A 27,570-nucleotide genomic window follows, 5' to 3' on the forward strand; every position below is an offset into this window, starting at 1 on the left:
CAACAGCTGTGAAGCCTTGTGGGGATTGATGCATGGCAGCAAATCGTATCAAGGGGCCAAGTCTAGCGATGGCATGTACTGTCCGATGCACATCCGCAACCATTTATCGCCTCACGCACTGGATGAGTTGCTGGCAGGTAGTGTTTTGACAAGGAAACCATGGGGCGCTGATCCCTGCTGCGGCTGGGTCGTAAGGCACCCCGGTGGCATTCAGGAAGTCTATCTCAAACTCGCGGGTGAGCGATCGCACGTCCCTGATCTGTTCGTTGTACAACGCCACCGCAGATCTGCTCCCGCCCGTTGCGCTGTAGTCGATGTTCGTTATCAGCTCTTTCTGACCAACATCGGCGTCTTGTGCCACAAGCTCTTCCAGCAACGTGATGTTACCTGCAAAGGAGGGGCGTGTGCGTGCCTTTATCACCCAATTCAGGCTCCCGTCCTGCTCATACCTACCTGCCTTGTAACTGGCAGAATGAAAATCAGCCCTAGAATGTGGATGGCCCAAACTGATCTGGGAGCACGTACAGTGCTCATCGCAGAAATCTCCCTGACCTGATGACAGCCTTGGGCCCTCCACAACATAATGAGCACAAGCATACATGCAGACCCTGCACCGATACATCACAGCCTCACCATCCAGATATTTGTCGGCCAGCCATTGGTCAAAAAACTCTGGTCTTGGTGGCGGGCCCGGGCATTCCCATTGGCTTTCAGGGAATACTTCTGTATGGAAGATATAGCTCACACCATAGAAGACCCATTCTCCAAAACAGATCCTGCAGGAGCACACCCGGCGGGCGGAGTATACGTGATCAAAGCCAAGGAGTGCTGTTCAAGCATTAAAGGTGAGTGCATGAAGTGTGGTGGGCAGCCCCATCTCTACGCAGCACTCACCCCCACTGCACGGAGTTCTCTTTAACGAGTTGGCATGGAGGGCTCAGGGTACTAACACCTGTGAGGGGAAGCACCAGTGTGTGGTAATGAAGGCAACCGTGCACGACCTAAGGCAATGTCCTGGACAAGGTATCTGCACGCAATGGCAGGTGTATGATACGATGTGCTGTGGCAAACAAGGCAGACGTGAAGAAGTCTCGTCCTTAACCCTCTGCACCTGCAACTTTGGGGCCTGTACAGGCCGAGGGGAGCTCGTCGCTGTAGACACAAGGGTTATTGTCCCAGCATTCAGCACCCACAGACGGACTTCTGACAATGTATGTACTGTAAACTGCAGGGACAGTGATTTTGCATTCTGGGGAAACGATAAAGTGAATCACCAAATGCACTGGTGAGGCGCATGAAGAGCCCTGATCCTCACATCCTAGGAGGAAGATCACACAAGGTGATTGGCCTGTGGTCCGCACATTGCCATACCTGTCCAGGAGAGAAGGATGACCCAGAGGAAAAACTCGATGTATAGCATAGGTTTGATGGGAGCCCGCTTAGACTCCTCAAGAGGTCCACCTACGACAACGAAACAGGGAGGCCCAAAGCCAGGTAAGAAGATCGGACTTCCCCACTGCAGGATCACAAGGAGCTCATGCAGGGAGCAGACAGCGCCAGAATGCTCACTTGCGCAGACCTCAGGGTATCGATGTCTAGACTGATGCCTTGCATGACTCACCATTCAGGCCAACGGCCACAATTGCAAACTCAAGGCATGCTGCCACAATCATGGACATGAACATGCCGTACACAGCTACTCTCACAGCCGTGCCAACACTGCAGTTGTACTGAATTCCGGTGCTTTCGATGGAGTAAGCACCTGTGTGTGTTTGGGGGAGTGAGCCAGGAGTATGAAGAAAGCAAACCCTTTGTTGCATACAGTTTGGGCAAGTACAGAGGGAAAGAAGACATGGCTGCCATCATCTTATACTGTTTCTCTTCCCGTTGCAAAGTTGAGTCTGGACTCACCGGATATGAAGGGTATTAGGAAACCGAAGTGCACGCATGCTAGCACACATGCCACAAGGGGGAACGTATCTGTGAGGGGACGGGTCCCAAAGGGATTTGCAAGAGCATGCAGTTGAAGCTACCTCTGGACTGCGGATCGTTGAATCGCAAGAGCCCCGAACGGGAGCGGAGCAGCACACCTCGTGTGAACACAGACTCATACACCAGACATGGAGCAGCACAGCCCTTGGTAGATCAAGTTACCTGACGCGATGTGCCAGCGTCTTCTGAACAAGCGCAGCTCCGGCATATCACAATGTAATGGTGGTCCACGTTTTATGCCATGTGCTTCAGCCTGCGGGATGCGGCCACCCCCCCTTTCAGCTAACTGGAGCGGCAAGAGTGCTGAGCGTCCGAGGGTTGTTGGGCAGTCGGCTCAGCGTCCAGGCTACTGTGCCGAGGTTACAACCACGAAATTCTGTCAAAGTTAGACATCGCGAGAGAAAGCGATCGCTGTGAGGGGAATCGGTGCCGGAATTACGTCATTCGCGAGGTGACGGGAAGATTGCGGTGGTGGTCCATTCTTCTGCAAGGTCTCCGCCCAGACAAAACCTTGCATCAACAGACGCACCATGCACTGCATTGAGAACAAGGTGCAAGGTTGAGGCAAGTCAGATGAAGATATTCCAGCAATATTAGACTTTCCATTCACAAAGCAGCTGTCAAGGGTGAGGGCTGACCCCTTGTACACATACACTCCCATTAGGGCAATCATCACACACACAATATCAATGAAGCCATTGTCGCTATACGCAACATTTACCAAGGACGTTCCTGATCCTCTGCTTGGTGGCAGGAGTACGGGCAGCATCTTCTTTGAGGGTAACCTCAGCTGTGGCCATACAGCTGTCAAACGCCTCTGTCAGGTTGAACAGGCGGTGGTGCACCATCATGGCTGGGGAGATGTGCAGCCCCTCCCCAATCAGGTCTGTGCCAAGGTTGGAGAGGACGGACGGATTGCCATCGGAACGATTGATGAAGGGTGGGGTTCCTTACCTTTGTAAAGAGCCACAGACAGCCAGCCATACACTCACCAGCGGCGTTGATCCACACGGCATCCCACTGCACTGGCGTCTTCTTGCGCCCTCTCTTGAAGGGGCGCAGGAACATGACCGACCCGGGAGGGTACATCTCAGGCTGGCTGCCGCCTTGCGAAAGGGACGTTCGGAAGTACCTGTTGACCAATGAGGAAATGGTAGATGGGGTGCGGTTGCTCTGACAAACACCATGAAGCTATGTCTACAAGAGAGCAGCATAAACACCACTAAGGGTTACCACTCAGGGGTTTCACAGAGCAACAACCCAGGACGGCCCTGCCTTCATAATGAGTAAGAATAACCTTCAAATGCTCACCTCTCCAAAATGGCCAGGGTATCCTCGGGGATCTCGTCCATGTCGCACAGCGTCAGGGGTGGGATGCGATTCCCTCCACGCCGGCGAAGGATCAGATCCGAGAGCACAACCAGCTTGGGACGCCGGCATCTGACGTGGGGGGGGGGGAGGGAGGACTGGCATGGTGCTGGCATGACGACGCTCAGACTCTCGCCCAAAGTCTGTCGCATCACTCAGCTCGGAGGCAGTCAACCTCGCACATTGCGGCCCAGTCAGGCTACTTTCCGAGACATTCAAGACCAGCTGCATACCTTGCCAGGCACACCACCATCTCGTCCACCATCCTCTTCACGGTGTTGAAGGAGAGCCGGCTGATGGCGTCCTTGCCAACTACCAGTGATGTGCAGAACCGGCGGGAGATGACGCTCAGGTTCCAGCTCATCAGGCCGCCGGGAGGGCAAAATGCCCAGCAGTGCAGGTCTGCAGTGCCCAGGAGGGAGGTGGAGTCTCCGCGTTGACGGTCAGCAAGCCAGGAGTGAAGCGCACCATCCTCACCACCACCACCATACCCTCAGCGCCACCACCCCACCTGGGCACTCCTGGTGCAGCTGGAAGGAAAGCATGCATGCCACAGCGGCGCCCAGGGAGTGCCCCGTCACCGCCAGCTTCATGGTACGGCCGCTCTCCTGACGCAGCAGCGTGCGCACACGATCGATGGTGAAGAACGCCTCCAGCTTCCCGCCTCCTGCGATGGAGCATTTACGAAACACTGGGCCGGCGAGTGACGCATATTCTCCAGACAGTGCGCATGATATGCCCCAAGACTCAACTGCACAGGTGCTAGGCGCATGCTCGAGGCGGTGCCTGTCCCACAGTCATCCGCACCTGTCATCCATGCTTGCTTCTGGGGCTGCGATCGCTGTTTCCCGGGGGGCAGCTCCGCATTACGGTCCATGGTCTGTGACCCAGGGAGTCCCTCTCCAGAATAGCGGGTGGACAGTCTGCTGAGCAATGCTCGCATCTTGGCTGCAGCCAATAGCTCCTATGAGCATGTCGTAGGAGAGACACACAGATTGCTTTCCCTGTCTCATGGAGATCAATGCATACGCCAGAACTTGCTCCACAGGCATGCAGGGAGGTGCCTCGTCCGTGCAACTTGCCTTGAGCAGACCCTTCTCCTCCATGTCAAGGAGGATGGCCGTGGCGGCAGACACGACGCCGGCATGGGCATACATGCACTCGCCCTTGTGTGATTGCGCCTGCAGCAAGTGGTTTGCCAGCAGTTGCCACGTCAAAACGGTCCTTCAACATGCCACCGGCAGCTGGTGAGTCCATCACACTGCACGACAAGGCAGAACAACAGCCTGGGCCCTGCTCATCAGAAGCCAGTGAGTCGTACCTCCTGGACCCATGGGGGGAGCCAGTCAGACACGTCCACGGGCTGACTCAGCAGATCCGTGATGAGGTCCTCCATGCTCACTGTGGTGGCAAGGGCGTCGGTTACTCTTTTGGGGCTGCGGTCTTGCCGGTCATAGCAAGCAGGTAGCTGGCCCAGCCGTCGACCTCCACCACTCAGCTCACCGGTGCCCCTGATGGAGATGACCAAAGAGTTGCTGGGCCTGTGGCGCATCACAAGGTAGGGCAGGGCGCCCCCAGAAGTGTTGGCGTCTGCAGGGGAGTGGAAGTGGAGAATTGTGATCACTGGGGAATGAGACCCTAGTCGGCAATAACGGGAACATGGATGTAAACATCCCACGCAACCACTCACATGACACAAACAACAGGTCCGAGGCATCTGACCCTGTAGGGGAGAAAGGAACGTAGCGATCCTGTGAGCCCTGCCACGTTGCTCATGCAGACGCTTCCATCCCTGGGTCATGCAGGTGCCCTCCCACACAGACCTGGCGATTGCACGATCATTCATTCAAGGACAATCCCCCACCCTCTCACCTGTGACCTCCAGGATGGCTTCACAGTTCTGCTGCCTGTACGAGTTCTGGAGTCGAAACACCTTGCTCATGCACTTCCGGAACAGATTTACGTTGGCAGCACAGGTGGGTGGACGCCTGCAAATGGGACGAACCGAGAGGGATCAGCAATGAATTAAGGAGGTGTCAAGCTGATTCATTGAAGGGATACCTCCATCAGATTGTGGGTTACACAAAAAACACAACTCATCCTGAAAATCGTAAGCCAACGGCTGACCAAGCCAAAGCCACTCACTTTCCCCGTCCCCATGCGATGTTCTGCAGCCCATACGCCGCGATGGCGTACAGGGACATACTCTGGGCCTGCCTCAGCTGATGTGTGGGGACGCCCTCCCGAGGACCTGCAGTGCAAGAGACACCCAGGAGGTGCTGTTACTGTCAGATACCGGTTTGACACTCACCCCACTCAGCCGGCCCCATGATTGAGGGCACCAGGGATGAGCAGACTGCGGCTGGAGCTTTACGGCTTGCCTGGAAACAGATGGCCCAGGAAGTCCACCCGGCCTATGCATGTTCAAGCCCATCGCACACCACCACACACCCGAGTAGATGTCAGCCGCTTCCTGTGGCGTGAGGTGGTCGCAGTACACGGCCGGCAGGCAGACTGGGGTGACGATGGGTGTATATCGGTAGGCCATAGTGAGGCGGGTCCCCAGCTGCTCCCGCACCCACTCCAGGCTGGGGGAGTCCGTCCCCGATGCAGCCTTGTCCAGATGACCACCCTCCTCCAACGCCCCCTCGTCCAGCTTGAGGGTCGTGCGGCGATACATGGGCCGGATGTCGGCGGCCTTGGTGCTGAAGGGGGATGGGGGCAGGTGCCAGCTCACAGACTGCTTTGGCCTGGGTTCAGGGAAGTGCTCCAGTTGCCCGCCATCTCGACGCTGAGGTCCAGTGATGAAGGTCCCTCGCTTCTGCATGTTTGTGATGAACCCTGCATGCAAAAGTGACAAGTTGAGTGGCGGAGCTGCCACCATGGCCCTCTTGAATGGCCACCAAACCCGGATGTAGCGAGAGGTGCCCCCCAGCGCAGCACACATCAGGACACCCAGCACCTCCTCCCGCGCACCGGCTCTGCTGAGCATGTGCCGCACGCTACGCTGTCGCAGGTCACTCTGGTGCTCTGCAACGAGGAGGGCTGCAAAGAGCCGGTCGGTGGGGTCAAGGTCGATGCCTCCAAACAACATGTTAAGACTCTTGGCAATCTCACGGGAAGCCGGCTCCCTGGGATTATAGATGAGGAGGGTGCGGCTGAACATGGTTGAAACTGCCAGCAGATCTGTGTATACAGAAGAATGAGCTTGCGGCCACTATTCTGGCATCAAGCCCAGTGTAGTTCACAGTCCCTTGCAACTGTGCTGAAGGGACCCCACAGCCCATCTCACGAAGTGTCCAGCACAGCCTCCTGCATGATGGAGCCACAGCAACAAAAGCGGCTCATGTGTCGCAGGCTGCCCTCCCAGCTGTCAACCTCGGTGTAGTCCGGGAAGGAATTGAAGGCCACCACCACGAGGATGCTGCATTGGGGGAGCAGGAGGGAGAAGGGATGAATGCATCACCCTGTTGTGCAAGGTGACTGCAGCACTTTGTGTGTACCCTTCCTCCCCCCCGCCTTGCTCCTACATACACTTGGAAGGCCAGGAGGCCCCAACTCGTCCACACCAGGCCCTCAAAGAAAGCCTTCCGATTGGATGGGTCAGGGAGCCTGAGCAGGATGTCCCACTCTGTGCACTCATCCGCATTCCTGAGAGGAGATGGGGAGGGATGAAAAGGAAGTCAGACTCAAGCATTGTAACCACTGCAATCCGTAAGAGCCACGCAAGGAACCATTGTTTCTGGCAATCTTGCATTTTTATGAGGGCACTCCACACACACACACACACATCAGTCGGGTCCCTTCTCACTGGATGAGCTTCTGGCAAGTGGAGTTTTGGCACGGAAACCAGGGGGCGCTCTCCCCCGCGGCATCTGGGTTGAAGGGCACCCCTGTGGCGTTCAGGAAGGCGGCCTCAAAGTTACGTGTGAGGGCGCCCACGCCCTTGACCTGCTCGTTGTACAGAGCGACCGCAGCCCTGCTACCCCCTGTCGCAGTGAAATCAATATCTGTGACAACTTGGGTTGAATCGTCGCCGTCGCCCTCTGCCTCGATCTCCTGGAGCAGGGTCAGGTTCCCTGCAAGGGGATAGGGGTAGAGATTTTCAGCCCTCAGAGACTCGTCAATCACCTGCTTGCGGGTTTGTGTCATGGAAGTGATCCAGGACAAAACTTCCCACATGAGCAGCAGACCACACGAGGCCGCTCACAGGCATTCGAGCCTTTGCAGAAGCGACCTGTCAGTCCTGGACACATGCAAGTCCCGCCGCTGGGTGCAGCAGACCATACTTTCTATGCACCATCACAGCCTCACCATCCAGATAGGTATCGCTGACCCACTGGTCAACGTCCTCAGTCCCAGGTGGCGGGACTTGGCAGTCCCAATCATCCGCTGTGTCGAGGGCAGCAAACCACACATAGCTCACGCCGTAGACAACCCACTCAGTAAAGCAAAGCCTGCACAGGATTGCCAAGAAACAAAGGGTGCTGGCTGGCTATGAGAAGTGAGGCGCATGCATGGGCGTAACCAGTCAGAAAGGAGCGACAAGCAGCCCACACCCTGCGCGCCGACACGTACTGCCATTGCTGCGAGTTCTCACTGACGAACTTGCATGGAGGGCTCAAGGTACTGACACCTGTGAGCAAGGGGTGCCAAGGATTAAAGTGCAATTCACAAACGAAGATTGTGAGGGGCCACACTGGAAAGGACTGTCCCACGGGCTTGAGAACGTAGAGCCATTCCCACGACACCATGATCAGTGATCGAGGGTTCACTCGCCCCTCCTGCTGACGCACCTGCAACTTTGGGCCCTGTGCACGAGGCGGGAAGGTCATCGCTGTAGGCACAGGGATTGTTGTCCCAGCACTCGGCACCCACATTCGGACTCCTGACGATGTACGTCCCATACACTGCAACAGGGTTGATGCGGCATGGTGGACAGATGACAGACTCAATCCTTGAACGTGGAGCAGAAGAACAGTGGTTGCCCTTTCGCACACATTCGTGCTGGGTGAATGCAGAGTGGCATGGACCTGAGGCCTGCACATCGCCATACCTGTCCAGGAGAGGAGGACTATCCAGAGGAAAAACTCAATGTAGAGCAGTGGTTTAATGGGAGCCCGCTTAGACTCCTCAAGGGGTCCACCTGCAGGGAGGAGGGGGAGGAATCGTGCAGACCGGATCAAGGATGGGGGCATCCCCTTGAGCGTCTAAAGATCCCCTCCCTGGGACAGAGTAACCAGATAAAGATGCGGGCCAGTCTCCACGCGATTCTGTGCGTGCCACATCGATCCATGACTCACCATTTAATCCTATGGAGACGATGGCAAACTCCAGGCATGCTGCCACCACCATCACGGCAAACATGCCATACACAGCCACTCTGACGGCCGTGCCGACGCTGCAATTGTTCTGGATGCCGGTGCTTTCGATGGAATAGGCCCCTTCAGGTGGAGCAGGAGGGGCTTGGTGTTACTGATCCTCCCAGTGCTTCACTCAATGTTTCAGATTACACAGGGCGAGCTAGCATGACGACCGGATGCCTCAACATCATAAACCAGATCCAATGCAGGGATAAAAACTAAGAGAAGGACTCGAACGTACCGGAGATGTAGGGTATGAGGAAGCCTACATGCACACACGCCAGCACACAAGCTACGATTGGGAAGGTATCTGCACCGGAAGATTGGCCCACAGGATGTATTGAGATCAGCCCCTTGACAAAACATTCACTGCCACCTCACCACTCTCACGAGAGGCTCAAGCGTTACCGCGACCACAATGCCATGCAGGCTGCAGGGTTCCCTGTACGACCAGAATGCAGCCCAAGCCTCGCACACAGAACGTGGTACCTGACGCGATGTGCCACCGTCTTCTAAACAATCGGAGCTCCGGCATGTTGTAATATAACGTTTAAACAAAATCTTCGGAAACGTATACCATCATGCGGGTGCGAATGTTATGCAACCAGATAACAGTGGGCCATACTCTCTGCGGGACGTCCGAGGGCTTTTCTCACGAAATAGCCAGCATTGCCGTTGGCAGCACAGGGTCCGCAATTGTATGGAATAGCCATTGAACGATCATTTTGGAGGTATCTCACGCCCCGACAGACGGTATTTGATGCAAGGATCCGTTGCCGATGTACGCCACTGCACCTTACGGTTCCGTGGTTTCCTCGTCAACCGGTGGCCCATGCCGTGACCGCGCCCACGTCGTTCAAACCCCAGGATCAGGGGGCGTACAGGGACTTGCTCTGTAAATTCTCAAAGTCAACCTGTTTGCGCCAGTCCAGGTCGCGGAGACTAGCACGCCCCCACAAAACTCGAGGGTGTGGTGCGGTAAATTGTTGTAGGGGTCGTCAGTAGCTACCAGTGTATCCTCCCGAGATCATCTCGACAAAAGTATGGCCATGGGTTGAGTGTGGTGGATACAAATTATACTTGTCGGTGAGCTTGCCAGGTACACGGAATAGCAGGAGGACGAAGGAAGGTTGAATGTTCAGGAGGGCCTCGCCTCACAGTGTACAGGTGTGGCAGCGAGGTTTTGTGCATGCTGCAAACTGGATTCCAAGGCGTCCATCAGGCTATAAACCCTATGGTGCAAGAGCATGGCCGCAGAGACCTGTATACCCTCCCCTACCAAGTCTGCATGGAGACAAAAGGGTGCACTTGAGAGACTACGTACCAAAACCCTCAAGACGGCAATCTCAGCATGCGCGAACCCCCCGACTCCACCACCATGAACCAAAGGCGCACCGTTGGCACTGATCCAAACAGCATCCCAGAAGGACTCTTTCATATGCCTCTGCTTGAAGGGCCTGAGGAAGGCCAAGTCGCCCGGGGGGTAGAGCTCAGGCTGCTCTAGATCATGAAAGTAGGATGTCTTGCAGTACCTGGCAGGAGGGGGTGTGGATGGGAGGGAGATGTCGGGTGCGCATCGTTTGCACACAATATTTCCACCTGGAAGAAGTGAGGGAGAGCCTGATGTTCTCGTGGTGACCCCTCCCCTGCTCCAGCAGGCAAGAGCAAGGTCGCTGAACACGCGCCCCACGCCACGGACACGAAGGGTATGACGCATGTTTTGCACATGCAATCCAAGTCCCACCACCCCCAGCACCTCTCAAGGATCTTCAGCGTGAAGTCGGGGATGTTGTCCATATCACAGAGGGTGGTGGGTGGGACCCTGGACTTCCCTCTCCTGCCCAGCAGAAAGTCAGCTAGTACAATGAGTTTAGGGCGCCGGCATCTGTTGACCAGGGACACAGGGGGAACAGGTTGTTAGGGGAAGTTTCTGCTGGGCAGAGGTGAAGCGACGCAGTGCCTCGTCCCTGGATGCCCAGGCCTGCACAGCTCCTGGAAGCCGGAGTTTTGCCGATCCAGGGTGGCCTTCCCAAGCAAACACAAACCGGGTTACCCAACACAGCCCCTCGATGTTCTATGATCCTGCACCTGGCAAGGCAGATGACCATTTCGTCCACCGTCCGCTTGAGAGCATTGAACGACATGCGGCTGATCACATCCTTGCCCACCACGATCGAGGTACAGAACCTGCGAGTCAGCTGAGCCAGGTTCCAGCTCATCAGGCCGCCCGGCGGGCAGAATGCCCAGCACCGAATGTCTGTAGAAGGTGTGAGGGGGGAGGCTGAGAGACCTCAAGCATGGCTGCAGTGCGGGAGCACGGTCCACCAGGCCGCTGTCGAGCAAACCTGGGCACTCTTGGCGCAGTTGGAGACCGAGCATGCAGGCCACAGCTGCTCCAAGGGAGTGGCCGGTGAGGGCGAGCTTCAGAGATGCCCCCTCCCTCCTCCTCAAGATGCCTCGCAGCCGGTCCAGAGTGAAGAAGGCTTCCAGGTCACCAACTGGGAGGGAGGCCGACATGCATGGGTAAACCACAGGACCTTTGCAGGCAGTGCTCGCGAACTTATGCTGGCTCGAGGAACCCCGCTCTCAGCCGGCTCATGTGGCAACCCAGGGTCACCATCACACAGATGCATGGGATCTAATGAGAAGCATGCGCTTGCCCCCTGCCTCACCGCGCTGCCAGTGCTGATGCTGAGGATCAAGTGCGGCACCATTCACAAGGCTGGCAGCGGAGAATCTACGGCGCATGGATTGGAATCCCAGGCTCTGTTCACCCAACTGCGTGGAGAGCCTCCTCAGAAGAGCACAGCGCTGGTGCTCGGCAAGAAGTTCCTGAGGGGTGATTGGTGGGCGGGACCCGTCATGGCTGCCATTCCAGGCAGAAAGGAGACCGGGAACACACACTCGGCTCGGCAAGCTTTGCACGAAAGCCTGGCACACTTTGAGTCCCCACCTTGAGCAAACCCTTCTCCTCCATGTCGACAAGGACGGCTGTTGCAGCCGAGACTATCCCAGCATGGGCATAGACGGGCTGGTCTTCAGCAATCTCCTTCTGCAGCATGCAAGGTGTGGCTCGGGTGGGTACCTCTGTGGCAGCCAGCAAGGAACACAGACGATCGGGCGGATGGATTTCCGTACTGATAAAATACGAGCACCATGGAGAGGCAGGTGGCAATCTTTGTTCAGCCGCTCTGCTGACTGCATCCCACATCCAGTGGCGGCCCCTTGCACCCACCCGGACCCAAGCAGGCAGCCAGTCCGAGACGTCGACTGGCTGACTGAGCAGGTCTGTGACAAGATCTGCCAGGCTCACTGCAAGGAGGTTTGGTGCAATGGGGAAAGTCAGATGATGCTGTGCCCAGGCATGGCACCCAGACACGCCGCTGCAAACGCCTGAAACTGAACGAGCTTTTCGTGGGTGACAGTCCGGCAAAGACTCAACGTCACACCTGTCCCTCTCAGTGAGATGACGAGAGTATCATGGCTGCGGTCCCACATCACCAAATACGGGAGTGCGCCTGCTGGCATGTTTGCATCTGGGATGAACATTGTGGGGAGAAGGGTTGATCAAGCTGAGATGCCAGATGGGTGTTCAACAAAACACAGGCTCGTAGGTTCTACCCATAACAAAACTCACATGAGACATAGAGCAGGTCCATCGGTCTGCATCCTGTGAGCCATGGGGAGGTTTGGCTGGGTGATAATGGACACCTGTGCTGAGGAAAACGCCCGACTAACACCCTCCTCTCTCAGGAGTGGAAACCAGAGTAAAGGACAGGTATCACACTCCTAGCGCAGTGCGGGCCATTGAGATACACGAGATTGAGATTTGAGCAAAGCGGCTTCCACCAGACAACAAACCTGTAAGGTCAAGGATAGCATCGCAGTTGCGCTGACGGGGCCCATGCCTCCCTCCCACGATCCGGCTGTATAGGCTCTTCAGTGTATCAATGCACCCGCTGCACCTCACGGGACGTCTGCTGGCATAAGGGAGGTGGCTGGCATCTGAACATCAGCTGAGCGCTTGGTGGAGTCCATGGGACACCGGAATGCACTGTGAGAGCGACCCTTGCAAACTGCAAAAGGTGCATCGGCCTCACCTTCCGCCGTTCCATGCCTGGTTCTGCACGCCATAGGCTGCAACCGCAAAGGTTGCCATGCGGTGCATGTCTTGCAAAGCTGATGCCATCACGGGTCTCTGCGGCCCTGCAGGCATGCGGAACACGGGGGAGAGGGTCTGAACACCGGGATTGGTTGCAGTAAGATTATGGCAGGGCCATGTTAATTCCTCAAGACGCCACCCGGCAGCCCCCTGCCCAGCTGCATGTGGCCTCCAGGGATGACTCACAGGCCTGCAGCATGCACTCACCCGAGCAGACAGCGGCCACCTCCACTGGGTTGATGTGAGACAGGTATTCAGCAGGTACCTCGGCAGGGGTGAGCATGGGCATGTACCTATGCGTCACGCGCAGGCAGGGGGTCCACGGCGGGCGTGATGCGTTGAGACCTCCTGGCGAGGCTTCCCAGCCCCCGTTCTCCTCGCCCAAGCCTGCGTCGTCGTAATGCAGCCCCGTCCTGCAGTACACGGGGTAGCGGCCCTCCTCCACAGCTCCGAGCCAGGGCTGGAAGGCGTGCATGCCCTGTCCCCGAACACCATGTGACTCTTCCGGATCAAGCTCTCCGCTATTCCAGGCACGGCGACCCTTGAAGAAGGCCCCGCCCTTTGCCTGGCGCATCTTGAAGCCTGCACGGGAGGAGTCTCTGGGATGGCTGACGGGCGGCATGATGGCATGAGAGCAATTGCGCAGCTCAGGCGTCCAGAGGTCGTACAGTGACCGGCCGCCCTCCTCCCAAAGTCCCCTCCATCACCGGCTCTGTCCAGCATGAGGCGCATGTTGATCTGACGCTGGTCCCGCTGCTGCTCCGCCAGCAGCAGAGCAGCGAAGAGGCGGTCGGTGGGGTCCAGGTCGATGCTGCCGAAGAGCATGCTCAGGCTCTGGGCGATGACGCGGGAAGGCACGTGCCTGCAGCAGGGCAGTGGAGTATCGCAGGACCTCGGTCCAGCGTCATGCTCCCCCAAACCAATGACAAGAGGCAGAGTGCAGACCTTCAGGTCCTCTCCCTCAGAAAAGGTCCTGAGGCTTCAAGCCACTGAGCCCCACAATCCACGGCTCTCGGGGTGAGACTCACTCCAGCGGGTGTTCACCTTTCTTCCATGACCTCTTCATGAAGGACGTTGCCAAAGCAGCACAGGCGGCTGAACACCCTCAGCCCTCCCTCCCAGCTCTCCACATCCTCGTAGTCGGGGAAGGAGTTGAAGGCAAGTGCCACCAGGAAACTACACGGCCCAGCCGGGTGAGAAGGGGACGGTGAAATTGATCCCCCCACGTGGCACAACACAGCGCCCTGTGGTCACACCACTTCCAGCAAACCCACTTCCCGGGTTTAGCTGGTAGTGGGCGTGGAAAATGGCGGAGAACCTCCCGCTCGTCACACAGCCCACCACCCCACAACACCTCGGCACCTACACTTTGAACGCCAGCAGGCCCCAGCCCGTCCACACCAGGATCATAAAATATCGCTTGTTATCGCGGGGCACAGGCAGTGCCAGGAGCAGGTCCCACTGCTCGCATGCATCAGAGGCACTGCGAGCGAGGTCGCAGGATTTGGGAGGGAGTGGCGGCTGCTCCAGCCCGTGTGCATGCTCAGGCTGGCACGGGGGCAGTCCCCCAGCGCTGCGCGGTAGCACGTGTCCCTCCTTCCCACGGATCCCTAAGGCAGCATGCGCAGCGCACCTGATGAGCCACGCGCAGGATTCGTTCTGGCACCCGGCCCAGGGTGCGCCCTGGGCCACTCGCTCCAGGTCATAGGGCAGGCCGGAGAGGTTGAGGAACGCCAGCTCGATGTTGCGTGTCAGGTACCCCAGGCTCCGGAGCTGCTGGTTGTAGGCCCGGACGGCGGCCAGCGTCCCTCCCTCAATCAGCAGATCCAGGTTGAATCCGGCGTCGTCCACGCTCCCATCCAGCACCTGGTCAGCACGGTCAAGGTACCTGCTCAAGTTACCTAGGAGCGTGGCGGAGGGGACGAGGCATTTTTCTTTTGCCGCTGACGGGGCAGTGTCCTGCCCGGGCCAGAGTCAGCCCTCCCTGCTCAGCATCACAGTGGCGCCTCCCCCCCTTCCCCCCTTTTCTCTCACACACCATCAAAGAAGGCGTTGGCGACCCAGCCATCAATGTTGTCAGCTGCCGGGGTGGTGGCAGAGCAGTTCCAATCCCCAGCGGAAACAGAGTCATCTCCGAACTCATCGTGCAGAATATAGCTTGTGCCAAGCAAGAACCATTCCTCAAAGCAGCCCCTGGGAGGATGGTGCATTGATGTCAGGAGCTAACCGGGGGAACCCTCAGTCTTTGCTGCAAGGATGATTAGACAAGGAAGCAAGCGGCCTGGACCAAGTCCCTTCGCACCCCCATTGCCGCGAGTTGTCCAAGAGGGTTTGGCAAGGAGGGCTCAGGGTGTTGGCGCCTGCAATGGAATGGGTCCTTGAGGAGGCTATTGTATGCAGGCCGTGCCCTCCAATGCGCATGTCACATCCCCTCTCAACCCGGCCATGCTCCCTTGGCGACGGCAGCTTGCTCCTGATGCTTGCTCGACACCCTCACGCCGCTCACAAGCACGGCTTTCCCAACATCTTGTTCCAGAACGATATCCGTACCTCCTGAATCTGGAACTCCCGTACATGCTGCTGGAAACCTGTTGCTGTACGCACAGGGATTGTTGTCCCAGCACTGAGCTGCCACGACGGGGCTGACGACCATGTACGTGCCGTACACTGCGCAGGGCATTGGAGAATGACATACAGCCAATCAGGGCCAATCATGCCTTGCCACACAGGACTCGATACCTCCATATTCTGCCTACATTCCAAAGGGCTGCCCTCTCACCCCCCCCGTCCTGCTCATCCCCCAGTGCCCTGTGGGCGACGGTGATCCGAGTGCATCTAGCCATCCCACCTGTCCACGCCAGGGCCAGCACCCAAAGGAACACCTCCGCATACAGAAGGGGGACGATGGGCGCACGCTTGTACTCCTCGAGTGGCCCACCTGTATGGATTTCAGTGGCGCCCAGCTGTCAGCGCGCGCTCAGGGCAGGCCATGTCCCACCCCTCGCACGCCCCACCTTTGAGACCGATGGATACGATGCAGATCTCCACGATGGCCGAGACGAGGAGGACGGCAAACATGCCATACACAGCCAACCTCACAGCAGTACTGACGTTACAATTGAACCTGATACCGGTGCTCTCAATACTGTATGTTCCTGTGGGGGAGCATGAGGGGCGCGTGTCTACCCATTCAATCATTGCTTCCCCAACCGTAGAAGCCGGAAGGCGTAGGATGTTACCTACGATGCCATCCCCCGAAACAGACTCGTGCACCGCCCTGCCTGTCAGGATGGGAATGATGTACACCATGTGGATAGCGGCCAGTATGCTGGCGACGATAGGGGATGTGTCTGGGAGGGGAGTGGGGTGCAAGGGAGGGAAGCCGGAGTTTTGATGAGAACCTCGCACCGGGCGAGGAAATGCCCCTCATCTCACATGACAGTTCATAATGGAGGCATCACTTCTCCACACCAATGCCGTACAATACCCCAAACACATATGCAATGAAGTAGAGCAGCGCCCTGAATCCTTCACCTTTCCGAAACCCATCGTACCTGTGGCAACGTGCCATCTGCGCCAAAACATGCACAGCTCCGGCATGAGGTCAGAGAGTCAGATCAATGCCTTGAAATTGATACTTTGATTCTACATAGTCCTATTCCTCTGCGGAGAAACGGACGGTTTGGGGTGCGGCTCCTGTGCCGGGCATCGTCCGGACACCGACTCGGCTCCGACAAACATCCGGGTGCACGAGCGTTAAGTTGTCCTCAATGTCCACCGTTCTACGCCAAATAATCATGCCATGCGCCAAAATTACAGTATCCAGATGTTCATGAAGTCGCGTGAAGTGGTACTGCCTTCAGTCAGATTTCGACGTTTTCTTGTCAAACCCTAATGCTGGTTTGGGAGCGATGGCACGGAACGTCATCGACCTGCCAAGGGCAGGCATGCGAACCCCAGACTGCGCCGGGTGTAGAAGATGAGCCTTCCCTTGAGAGCATCGCTAGCCATCCAGATTGTGGGCTGCTGGGCTCCCCCTCAATACCAGCCTTGGGGTGGAGAGAGGCAGAGGTAACAGGCAAAACAGTGAAGGCAGACTCAGTACGCCTTTCCAACTGGGCACGGGCACCAATGACTGCAGGGCTGGGCCAGGGGTGGAAGTCTAAGCAGGAAGGACCCTCATTCCTTCTGAGTCTGAGCCTCCAAGGCTCCACACTCGGCCGGGTGTAAAACGCTCAGTGGCACGTGTCGGAGGGTGTCCTGGCTGCCGATGTGCGCCCTCAGCAGGATTTCACCTCTACATCCAGCGTCACACAGAGGCTGCTGCTGCTTGACATGTATGCGGCGCTCACCCTGCAGCTCTCAATGTGGAGGCGGGTACTTGGACGCCACATCCTTGATCTTCCTCTTGTACTCTGTCAACCGCTGGGTGAACATCAGGTAGGCGTCTGACTGGGCTGGTGAATGGGGGTTTGGCGTGTCCAATAGCTCCTGAGCTCGGTGGGGGCAGGGCAGGGAAGGTAAGCACTCTCCAAGGCCAGGTTCAACAGCGCTGTCTTGACCAGCCGTTCCACATCGCACCAGCCTCGTGCAGAAGGCGGCTTACCTGAATGCCCACGAGGATCTGCTTCACCGTTATTGACGGCCGCCAGCCTTCATCCTCGTTCAGGATGGACAGGCAGACAGTCCCGCTAGGATAAATATTTGGGTGAAAGAACCCGGCGGGGAATTTGCACTGCGCGTGGCATTGAGAAGAGGGCAAATTGGTGTTTGAGGGGTTTGCAATTTGAGCGGCGCTTGGAGATCATGAATTCCCCCAAGATACATGTGCCCACGCACACCTTTGGGGGCCTGGCGGGGTACTCCTCGCTGAACTCCATGGTGAGTGGGTAGAAACCACCCTCCCAGAGAGTGTTCTCCTTGCCGGGGATGTGGCAATTCCACTTCAGCAGGTTCGTCTCCCTGGCCGATGGTGCAGCAGTGCAGGTCTCACAGTCGGGCATGACAGAGCGGGGAGTCTGTACGCAGTGGAGCCCTTCTAAACCTCACGTACCCGGTGGATGTCGTCTCGGGGCGAGCATGGAATCCAAAGGGCTTGTTCTTGCGCCATTGCTTGCGCTCCTCCGTCAGCCGGCTCCGGGCGACTGACAGGGACATCGCGCGTGGCGCCTATGCTTCGCCAAAGCCCAGAACAAGGAGCATATACACCACAATTCTCCTACTCTTTCTGGTGATCATTCGGGGGGAGCTTTGAGTGGTATGACTTCAATACCGTCGGTAACCCATGTTCGAACGCCCTTCGCGCCCTGACCCAACCCATGCCTGACACCGAGACCTGGATAAAATCTATTCAAGCACTACAGGGGGGGCCATTCAGCATCCAAATGTCGGCAGCATGAAGTGAAACAAGCAACTGCATTGTCATGTTCAAAGTCACCCTGGGCCTTGCCACAGGAGTTCACAAGAAAAGCTTAGTGGTTTGGGCAATGGTGTCGGCAGGGCCATTCACTGTGTGGCCGATGGTCTCTGGAGACTCGAAAATTTCGTAGTCGTTGCCACCCTGTACGGAATACATCAAAGTCAAGGCGATTTCCTCGTGCAGGAGTGACCGGGTGGCACATTGGAGCGAGGGCCCAGCACGCACCAAGCAACACAGACCCTTCTCCATCCCTAACCCACCTCGAAGGTTTTGTCGCCAAAGAAGTGGATCTCATCAAACTGCTCTCGCACATACCGAAGGCAATACGTCTTGTCCCAGCCCTATGGGAATGTGGAGTTGGGGTGGTCGCATGGTTAATTAACTGGGCTTTATTGATGATACCTGGAGGAAGATCAGAGAAGAAGGCGGCTCTGCTTTCCCATGGGACATCCAGTCCCAACTGGCGCCGTTGGTAATCTGTGCAGGCTTTCTATATCTTAATCAATGCACACCCATCTTGATCAACGCACACCCATCTTGATCAACGCACACCCACTAAATCTGGGCGCCACCACCTCAACAGGCCAGGTCTATGTCCATTCTTACCTTTGGAAACACATCAAAGGAAATTTGACCCCCGATGGAATAGGTGAGGTCCAGGTCTGCAAACTTCTCCTTCAATACCTCGAGGAACTTTGCCCTGAACAGGTGAGTCATGGGAGCATGTGGACAAGGGAAGGGTCCTGGGACAAAGAATGCACAGCTGGGCAGAGAGTGCACCATGCGCTTGCGGGGCACGTCCTCAGGCACTCACCGGATGCCATGCTTGAGGTCGTACACCTCGAAGGCGTCCCGCTCCTCCTGGCAGCAGTTGCGTCCAATGGGCGATACATTCAGCATGCCTTTACGGAATTCGATGAAGGTGCCACGCTTTACTGGCAGCTCGATGCCTGGGAGGAGCGGAGGAGGCTGGGTGGACTGGCCGCAGCATGTGCTGCTGACAGGGTGACCTCAGTTCCAGATGTCAAGATGTGTACGACAGCACACCAGTTTTGGCCTACTGGTCGTTCATTCCCCCACCTGAAAGATACTGCAGCATGAAGTTGAGGAGTCGCTGCAGCGACTCCTCTCCCAGGTGCTTGGCAATCGATTGCACCGCCAGCAGCTTACCCGCCTCATACGCCACCAGACCATTCTCAGCAAACACAAAGTCAAAGTCCTCCAGGACTGTGGGCGGGGTTCAGTGAACAGACACGCGATTGGTGACGGCACGCTTTGGGAGGATCAGACAATGCAGTGTCACGTCTGTTCTGACCAGAGCAGGTCCTCCTGTCCCTGCAAAGGCCCGAGCGCCCCACCAATTGCAGGGTTGCACAGAGCGCAAGGGCTGAACATCTGTGAGCGACTGCATGCATTGCCTCGAGTCCAATCCAAGCAGCCCTGTTTCGACCCCTGATCACCTGTCTTGCCCAGCTGCTCTAGCTGCTTTGCGAGGTCGGAGCCGCCGACAGTACCCACCTTCACAGCCTGCCAAAGAACGACACAAGATACTTGTGAAAAGTCTTCCTGCGCATTGCACTGCCCACCTCTCGCACAGAGATCGTCCACTCCAGCCTGAGGTCATGGCGGTTGCCCTACCTTCCGAAGCTTTTTGAGGTGCTCAACCATGTCCGGCTCGATGTCCTAGTCGAGGAGGAGCAGTGACATTTATGACCAATTCACAGAGCATGCACCAGATGATCGTGCCATCGCGGTCCCGCTGAGCAACCTCCCACCTTGCGTGCCACCGTCAGGGTCCCGTCGACGTCAAAGAGGGCGAGGACGCGCTTGGTCATGGCGCCTGGGGAAGGGCAGTGCTGTCAGAGGATGCACTGGCCTGGATTTTAGATGAGGCAGCATTGGAGCATTACAAGCATGCTCCGCATTGTGCACACGAGTCGAGCTTCATTGGGAACCGACACCGACCTTGGTATGCGCTCCCTTGAGGAGCTGGAGGCAGCTGTAGTGGGATCGGTGGTGCTATGTTAATCAAGGCCGAATTGCGAAGAGGTATAAATGCATCGCTAAGCGCCTGTTGCAGGCCCCGCAACGTATGTAGAATCGTTGCCTAGATAATGCCGCAGAAAGGTGCTTCCTCCTCGACAGACGATCTCCGTAAGGGCGCGAAGAACTCATCGCCGTACCCCTGAAATACAAGTCTGGCCCACCCTGCCGTTCTGTCATTTCCGTGTGCACAGACAGACAAAACGTCTAAGCATGCTTACGGTGCAGTGAGTAGTGTGGGCCTAAAGTGTGGGTATCTCAGTGCATCTGTCAGTGTCCTGCAGACAGATTGCTGAACTCGTGCACAAGAAGCGGCTGACTGATTCCAAAGGAGGGTGTGTCCGCAGCTTGAGGGGCAGTCGTTGCAACATTGAGGAAGAGCTCATTTCTGGCATATCTGATTGCTTGCACAACCTCCAGATTCTGCATCCAAATCAACCTTAGGTGCACATTTGTTCCTCAATCCACACACTGGACCTCAAGAGACGACTTGACAGCAAGTGCATCTGCGCGAGTGTCCACAAGGCCCCTTTGAATGCACAGTATCCAGGTAATGGGAGGGCTGTCCAAACGCCAATCGACAGCAGCATGCCGTGCAGGTGCCCTAATTCAATCTTTCCAAGATGACGAATTCCGGGCTGGCTGTTCCTTTCGGTGCCCACGTCCGCAGCTTGCTATCAACCCTGCCAAAGCCACATTCATACCCCAATAAATAAGCCGACATACTTATTCACCACTCGTGACCCCGATAGTCGGATAGGGAGACGTAGCTGGAGGACGTTTGCAGATTGCCGCTGCATTCATGCAGCCGGACTCACACGCGTGTCTGGCAGGAGCCTGCTTACTTCTCATCCTCGCACCCTCAGTACTTGCTGTGCGTGACAGCAAGTATTATGACCTGCTGGGCGTTGCCACGGACGCCGACGAGCGAACGATCCAGAAGGCGTACAGGCGACAAGCCATGTAAGGAGCCCTCTGGACACTTGTTCAACTAAAAGTTATAATTAGGAAGGGAGGTTCTGCATGCCCAACTCGCCGTCCATGCACTGGCGACGTGCAGGAAGCACCATCCGGACAGGAACCCCGATGCCAAGGAGGGCGCCGAGAAGAAATTCAGGGAAGTTGCGGCAGCGTATGAGGTGCTCAGCGATCCGGAAAAGCGGCGCATGTACGACCAGCTTGGAGAAGATGGCTTGAGACCGGGAGGCCAGGCCGGTCCTGGGGGTGGAGGGGCAGGTTTCCATTTCCAGGTGAGTTGGTGGGACGGGAAGGGGAACATGGCCGTCCTCATGCTGGGAGGCAGAGTGGCAAGTTCTCTCCTGAGTTCTACAAGGAAACAACACCCCGCACCTCCCTGCACAGGGTGATCCTTTCGCCACCTTCCGCACCGTTTTTGGCAATGGAGGGGGAATGGGTGGTCAGCGAATCCAGTTCCAGTTTGGCGGCGGGGGCGGAGGTGAGTGCGCTCCCTGTCATCTGTGGGTCGTGATGGGCGCAATGCTGCACGGCCTGGTGGCGGCAGCGCTCTGGTGTGGCCTGGTCAGGCTCGAGTGCTCCCTTCTTCATCCTGGCCGGCCTCTCGTTGCATCCTTCCAGGTTTCCCCGGAGGGTTTGGGGGCCACCATCAGCAGCAGCAGCAGCAGCGGCCGGGCGGGGGCCTGTATGACGGCATGCCTGCCGTCAGGAAACTGGGCGTGGACTCCTTCCCCTCCGGGACCAGGGATGGCTGGGTGTGGCTGGTGGAGTTCTACGCCCCCTGGTGCGGCCACTGCCGCCAGCTGGCGCCCAAGTGGGGCAGGCTGGCGGAGGCGCTGGCGGGCGTGGTGAGGGTGGGGGCGGTGAACTGCGAGGAGGAGGCCGCGCTGTGCCAGGAGCACGGCGTGCAGGGCTACCCCACCATCAAGGCCTTTGTGGAGGGGCGGAGCGTGGACTACTCAGGCGAGAGGAGCGCAGCTGCGCTCAAGGACTTTGCGCTGGGGCTGCTCCCCTCCGACGTGCCCAGCGTCTCCAGCCCTGTGAGTGTAAAGGGTGGCGCACTCCATGGGGTGGATGCCCGGGGTTGCCGCTTGGGTGCTGCACAGATAATCAAACACGGTGCCGAGCATGCATGAGGAGACACAGATGGGAGATATGACTCCCTGCTGACAAGATGGCACACCTATGCCATGCGTGTATTTTCGGCAGTCCTTACCCTGACGGCATGCAGGAGTCAATCCCCCATGCGACGGCCCCTTCCCGTCCCTGCAGGCCCAGCTCGAGGCGTTCTTGAAGCCCAGCCCAGCCTGGGGGGTGTCCGTCCTCCTCTTCACGACCAAGCAGCAGCCGGGGGCCCTGGCGCGCAGCCTGTCCCTACGCTTCAAGGGCAAGGTGGCGATCGCGGAGGTGCCCAGCACAGCTAAGGTACCACGACGACGGCTGTGGCATGGTGGATGATTGGTGTGCACGGCGCAAACACTCAGTGCCGACGTGCCCATGGGAGCACAGCAGTTTCCTCGCATGGCTCAGCACCGACCAGTGCCCTACCCACCACCTTTTCCAGGGCATGGTGGAGCGCTTCAACATAAGCAGCTTCCCTGCGGTGGTTGCTGTGTGCGGCGGGGACGCCGGCACCACGATCAGGCACACGGGTACGTATCAGAGTGCAGTCAGGGTGGTGGTGATCTATGACCAAACAATGCACTTGACCAAGCAAGGAGGGAGACAAGGTGATGCCTGCTTGATGCATCAGCCATGAAACTCGGAAAAAATGGCTGGCAGGCTCAGCCCCTCCACCCCTATCCTCCGCAGGGGACATGAAGTCCGAAGCCCTCGCAAAGTTTGTGCTGAGCTTCAGGGACGGTAGTCGGTGCATCGAAGCCATCCAACTGACGCCAGAGACAGACTTGAACAAGTTCAAGGTGGCGCAGCTGAAGAAACTGCTGGCCAGCAAAGGGGTGACATGTCCGGAGTGCTTGGAAAAGGTGGACTACCTGCATCGCGTCCAGGAAGTGTTCGGCCTGGCATCTGTGTAACAGATGCCTGCATGGAATCCACAAGGGTGTATTGCAGAGGGCATTTTTGGCGTAGAGTGGGATCTCCAACTTCTGCTACGTCAAGTGCTACAGATAATCGCGCCGGCGGTGACTCATCAATGTGAGAATGCCTGGCTTGTGGCGCCCGAACCCCGCGAAACGGCCTCTCACAATCAGGTCATTCAATTTTTAGAGTTATTTCAAGAGTCCTTGGGTTTAGCTTTGAATCACTCGTGGGTCACGGGAGCTGGCGAGCATTGCTCCGTGCAGCTCGTTGGTGTCCCAAACAGGGGGCAGGCGTGGCCCAGTGTGATCCACTGCGCAAAAGTCAGAGGTCAATCTCACACGTACTGAGTGTAGTTTAATTATGCTGGGCGTGGCCCGCAGGCTGCTCGCCGCGACAGGGCGCGCACCATGCCTGCATGCGCCTGGACCCCAGGGCCCCGGAGCTGCTGGCCTGCTTCCCTGCCTCGGTAGCCTGGACGTAGCAGCGACAAGAGGATATGCGGCACTGCCATCGGGCGTCCAGGACGAGGATCGGGCCCTCCTGTCGGACGTGAGGAACATCGGAATCTCTGCACACATTGACAGTGGGAAGACCACCCTGTCCGAGCGCATCTTGTACTACACTGGTCGCATCAACGCCATCCATGAGGTGAGTGGCACGAAGGGATGGGTGCTGGCCGGAGCCAAGGCGTGCTTGAGAGGCTGTGCACCAAGCTGGTGCCCATGCATCCTAGGTGTCACCCCGCCGCACCCTGCCAACCCCGCCTCGCCCCACCTCCCAGGTGCGAGGCAAGGACGGCGTGGGAGCCAAGATGGACTCCATGGACTTGGAAAGGGAGAAAGGCATCACCATCCAGTCTGCAGCCACCTTCTGCCAGTGGAAGGACACTCACATCAACCTGATCGACACCCCAGGCCATGTGGACTTCACAATCGAGGTGCTGGGCATGGGTGGGGTAACGTGGGATGTCTTCAAGATGCACATGCACGCTCATGACATTAATCAATGCCAGCAGTGATGGGGGCCCAGGAAAGCCACTGAGTCTCCTCACCACGCCTTGCTGTGATCCTCTGTACCCCTGCCCTCACCTTGTAACCTTCAGGTGGAGCGTGCCCTGCGAGTGCTGGATGGAGCTATTCTCGTGCTGTGCAGGTGGGCAGCAGGGGAGGAGGTTGGATCAGGCCACACACTTGCCCCGATGGCTCCTCCACTGGCCCCTGCATGTGCTCAGGAGCCAGCGCAACCTTCCCCTTGCAGCGTGGGAGGCGTCCAGTCGCAGTCCATCACCGTGGACAGGCAGATGAGGCGATACGATGTGCCTCGCCTGGCCTTCATTAACAAGCTGGACAGGTGGGGTTGGGTTGTTACCAGGCGCCATTGGAAGGAACCCTCCTCAGTTGAGGTGCACTCCTAGTCACAGTGCTGTATTGTGTGATGTCTAATACTCCTTGTAGAACCCGGCATGCTCGTCTCCTGTTGGGTCCGGATGCCGACCTGACGCTCTCCACTCCGATCACTCCCACTCCAGGGCCGGGGCTGACCCCATGAAGGTCCTGCGGCAGCTGAGGGAGAAGCTGCGCTTGAACGCCGCAGCCGTGCAGGTGCGAGCAGTGTGTGTAAGGTTGACAAATCAGAGGGGGTTCAAGGGGAATGCTCGGTCCAGTGCTGTGCATTCGAGCACAGCGTCGGAGATTTCCTTCCATCCCTGGAAAGGCGGTCGGGACACGCCATTGCTGTGCCCCGCCTTCCTGCACATGCCGTAACCCAGGGCCGGTCCGCGGTCTACCTGCAGATCCCCATGGGTGTGGAGGACTCCATGAAGGGGCTCATCGACCTAGTGGAGCGCAAGGCTTTCGTGTTCGAGGGCCCCAGTGGAGACACCGTCGTAGGTGCGCTGAAGGAGGGGGGTCTGAGGTGCCTGGCGGGTCTGTGGACTCTCAGCTGTGTGTGCGAGGACGTGGTGTAATGCTCCGTCACTGAAGGCAAGCCAAACTTTGGGCTGATCCCACACTTCTCGGCGAACAACCCTGGCCTGGAAATCCCAGCTCCCACCTATTGCCATCTGCCACACCCCGCTTACGATGCAGAGCACCACTTACTGTCACACCCCTCAACCCCCTTCCCCTCTCCCAGAGATCCCCGTGCCCGTGGAATTCATGGCAGAGATGGAGGCCAAGCGCACGGAGCTGGTGGAGCGAGTGGCAGAGGTGGATGAGGGCGTTGGCGAGCTCTTCCTCATGGAGGAACCGGTGGACGCCGCCTCCCTGCGGCACGGCATCCGCCGCGCCACGCTCTCCCTCGGCTTCGTCCCGGTCTTCATGGGGTCTGCCTTCAAGAACAAGGGGGTGCAGCTGCTGCTGGATGGGTGAGGAGGCTGTGAACGGGGCTCATGCGCAACATTGCACAGTGCACAGGGCTTGCTGCTGGGCACAACTGTGGGGCCTTGGAATTGATGCACCATTCGCATTCCGGGACCCCTTGCCCTTCCCTGCAGGGTAACCGACTACCTGCCCTGCCCCATCGACATCACCAACACCGGGGTTGACCTCGCGGACTCCGAGGCGCCAGTGCCCGTACACTGCACCAGGCAAGTGATTGTTGAGCGGAGTGGTGGAAGAGGCGGTGGGTCAGCCTGAGGTGGTACATTTCTCAGGCCTCCAACGAGCGTCCTGTCTGTGCCTGCCAGCCTGGCGGGAAGCGCAATGGGGTGCTGGTCCTGCTGCGTCCCATACCTTGCTTGCATGCATCACTGTCAACCCCTCATTCCTGCCCTCCTCCCGCCAGGTCTGGGCCGCTGGTGGCCCTGGCCTTCAAGCTGGAGGAGGGGCGCTTCGGCCAGCTCACCTACGTCCGCATCTACAGCGGTGTGTTGGGGGGATTGGGTCACCAGACTGAACAGCCCCTGCGCTGTTGGCGGATGGTGATTGGCGATTCCATCTCCAAATCTTCCTGCTGGGCTGTGGGTAGTGCTCCCTTGTCAGCGCGGGGGTGTGATACTGGAACCCACACTTCTCATGCACAGCCGGCCCCCCCTCACACCCTTCCATCCTCCCCCCCTCCCCTTCCCCCTTCATAATAAGTCAGGTGTGCTGCGCAAGGGTGACAACATCGTGAACCAGAGCACGGGCAAGCGGCTCAAGGTCCCGCGCCTCGTGCGCATGCACTCCAACGAGTTGGAGGACATCGCCGAGGCAGGGGCGGGCGACATCGTGGCGCTGTTCGGCGTGGAGTGCGCGTCGGGCGACACCTTCACCGACGGCACGCGCGTGGCCATGACCTCCATCCGCGTGCCCGAGCCGGTTATGAGCCTGGCGGTGGCTCCGCGCGCGCGCGACCAGAGCGCCAACTTCTCCAAGGCGCTCAACCGCTTCCAGAAGGAGGACCCCACCTTCCGCATGGCCCAGGACGGGGAAAGCGGGCAGACGGTCATCAGCGGCATGGGCGAGCTGCACCTGGAGATCTACATAGAGCGCATGCGCCGCGAGTACCGCGTGGACTGCGAGGTGGGGCGCCCGCGCGTGAACTACCGCGAGACCATCACCCGCGCCGCCACCTTCGACTACCTGCACAAGAAGCAGTCGGGGGGGCAGGGCCAGTACGCGCGCGTCGCGGGGCGTATCGAGCCCCTCCCCCCCGGCCACCCCACCAAGTTTGAGTTCGAGAACGGCATCATCGGCAACGTCATCCCCCCCGCCTACCTCCCCGCCTGCGAAAAGGGGTTTGCCGAGGCCGTCAACTCCGGCTCCCTCATCGGGCATCCCGTGGAGGGAGTGCGCGTGGTGCTCACCGATGGCGCCGCGCACGCGGTGGACTCCTCCGAGCTAGCCTTCAAGCTGGCCTGCGTGCACGCCTTCCGCGCCGCCTTCGAGCGTGCGGGGGCCACGGTGCTGGAGCCCATCATGCGCGTGGAGGTGCAGGCGCCCACCGAGTTCCAGGGCGGGGTCATGGGCGACATCAACCGGCGCAAGGGCGTGATCAATGGGTCGGAGCAGGAGGGGGACGACACCGTGCTGGAGGCCTCCGTGCCCCTCAACCAGATGTTCGGCTACTCTACCGCGCTGCGCTCCATGACGCAGGGCAAGGGCGAGTTCACCATGGAGTACCAGGGGCACCAGCCCGTGACCCAGGACGTGCTGGCGGAGCTCACCTCCAACCACCAGGCCGCCAAGACCGCGGCCAGGGGGTGACATGTTGGTGAGGCGTGC

General features: G+C 58.2%; 6 protein-coding genes across 6 annotated transcripts in view; 2 read left to right on the forward strand and 4 right to left on the reverse strand.

The window, feature by feature from the left end:
* Window positions 1-3,724, reverse strand: part of F751_0862 (hypothetical protein) — a gene marked incomplete at both ends in the record, with an annotated part of 7,101 nt that extends 3,377 nt beyond the window's left edge. The window contains 6 exons of the mRNA XM_011399915.1: window positions 159-387; window positions 1,622-1,762; window positions 2,714-2,878; window positions 2,985-3,124; window positions 3,304-3,432; window positions 3,594-3,724. Of these exons, the coding sequence (XP_011398217.1) occupies window positions 159-387; window positions 1,622-1,762; window positions 2,714-2,878; window positions 2,985-3,124; window positions 3,304-3,432; window positions 3,594-3,724 (935 nt within the window). The remainder of the gene's footprint in view (window positions 1-158; window positions 388-1,621; window positions 1,763-2,713; window positions 2,879-2,984; window positions 3,125-3,303; window positions 3,433-3,593) is intronic.
* A 936-nt stretch (window positions 3,725-4,660) lies between these two features.
* On the reverse strand, window positions 4,661-16,456 carry F751_0863 (hypothetical protein; the record flags this gene model as incomplete). The annotated part of the gene is made up of 26 exons (XM_011399916.1): window positions 4,661-4,761; window positions 4,864-4,950; window positions 5,233-5,348; window positions 5,506-5,611; window positions 5,812-6,491; window positions 6,653-6,784; window positions 6,928-7,011; window positions 7,172-7,439; window positions 8,417-8,506; window positions 8,664-8,804; window positions 10,119-10,255; window positions 10,812-10,980; window positions 11,688-11,775; window positions 11,959-12,035; window positions 12,361-12,386; window positions 12,824-12,929; window positions 13,093-13,467; window positions 13,593-13,747; window positions 13,930-14,061; window positions 14,252-14,368; window positions 14,519-14,786; window positions 15,490-15,552; window positions 15,734-15,823; window positions 15,900-16,040; window positions 16,125-16,235; window positions 16,357-16,456. 26 exons carry the CDS (start codon window positions 16,454-16,456, stop codon window positions 4,661-4,663), a joined length of 3,960 nt encoding a protein of 1,319 aa, XP_011398218.1.
* A 791-nt stretch (window positions 16,457-17,247) lies between these two features.
* Window positions 17,248-18,042, reverse strand: F751_0864 (SUMO-conjugating enzyme SCE1; the record flags this gene model as incomplete). The annotated part of the gene is made up of 4 exons (XM_011399917.1): window positions 17,248-17,376; window positions 17,492-17,620; window positions 17,727-17,847; window positions 17,939-18,042. 4 exons carry the CDS (start codon window positions 18,040-18,042, stop codon window positions 17,248-17,250), a joined length of 483 nt encoding a protein of 160 aa, XP_011398219.1.
* Window positions 18,043-18,343: 301 nt separating this feature from the next.
* On the reverse strand, window positions 18,344-20,139 carry F751_0865 (Phosphomannomutase; the record flags this gene model as incomplete). Its single annotated transcript, XM_011399918.1, has 7 exons — window positions 18,344-18,445; window positions 18,565-18,645; window positions 18,911-19,004; window positions 19,119-19,254; window positions 19,385-19,531; window positions 19,765-19,831; window positions 20,080-20,139. 7 exons carry the CDS (start codon window positions 20,137-20,139, stop codon window positions 18,344-18,346), a joined length of 687 nt encoding a protein of 228 aa, XP_011398220.1.
* Window positions 20,140-21,149: 1,010 nt separating this feature from the next.
* F751_0866 (Putative protein disulfide-isomerase) lies at window positions 21,150-23,358 on the forward strand (the record flags this gene model as incomplete). Its single annotated transcript, XM_011399919.1, has 7 exons — window positions 21,150-21,310; window positions 21,408-21,597; window positions 21,710-21,803; window positions 21,944-22,362; window positions 22,595-22,747; window positions 22,887-22,974; window positions 23,135-23,358. 7 exons carry the CDS (start codon window positions 21,150-21,152, stop codon window positions 23,356-23,358), a joined length of 1,329 nt encoding a protein of 442 aa, XP_011398221.1.
* Window positions 23,359-23,780: 422 nt separating this feature from the next.
* On the forward strand, window positions 23,781-27,552 carry F751_0867 (Elongation factor G 1, mitochondrial; the record flags this gene model as incomplete). The annotated part of the gene is made up of 11 exons (XM_011399920.1): window positions 23,781-23,831; window positions 23,888-24,013; window positions 24,147-24,302; window positions 24,468-24,517; window positions 24,623-24,715; window positions 24,894-24,966; window positions 25,134-25,254; window positions 25,499-25,730; window positions 25,860-25,991; window positions 26,150-26,229; window positions 26,450-27,552. 11 exons carry the CDS (start codon window positions 23,781-23,783, stop codon window positions 27,550-27,552), a joined length of 2,217 nt encoding a protein of 738 aa, XP_011398222.1.
* Between the last annotated feature and the right edge of the window lie 18 nt (window positions 27,553-27,570).

Source organism: Auxenochlorella protothecoides (assembly GCF_000733215.1).
Source record: "Auxenochlorella protothecoides strain 0710 unplaced genomic scaffold scaffold118, whole genome shotgun sequence".
NCBI classification, from domain to species: Eukaryota; Viridiplantae; Chlorophyta; class Trebouxiophyceae; order Chlorellales; family Chlorellaceae; genus Auxenochlorella; species Auxenochlorella protothecoides.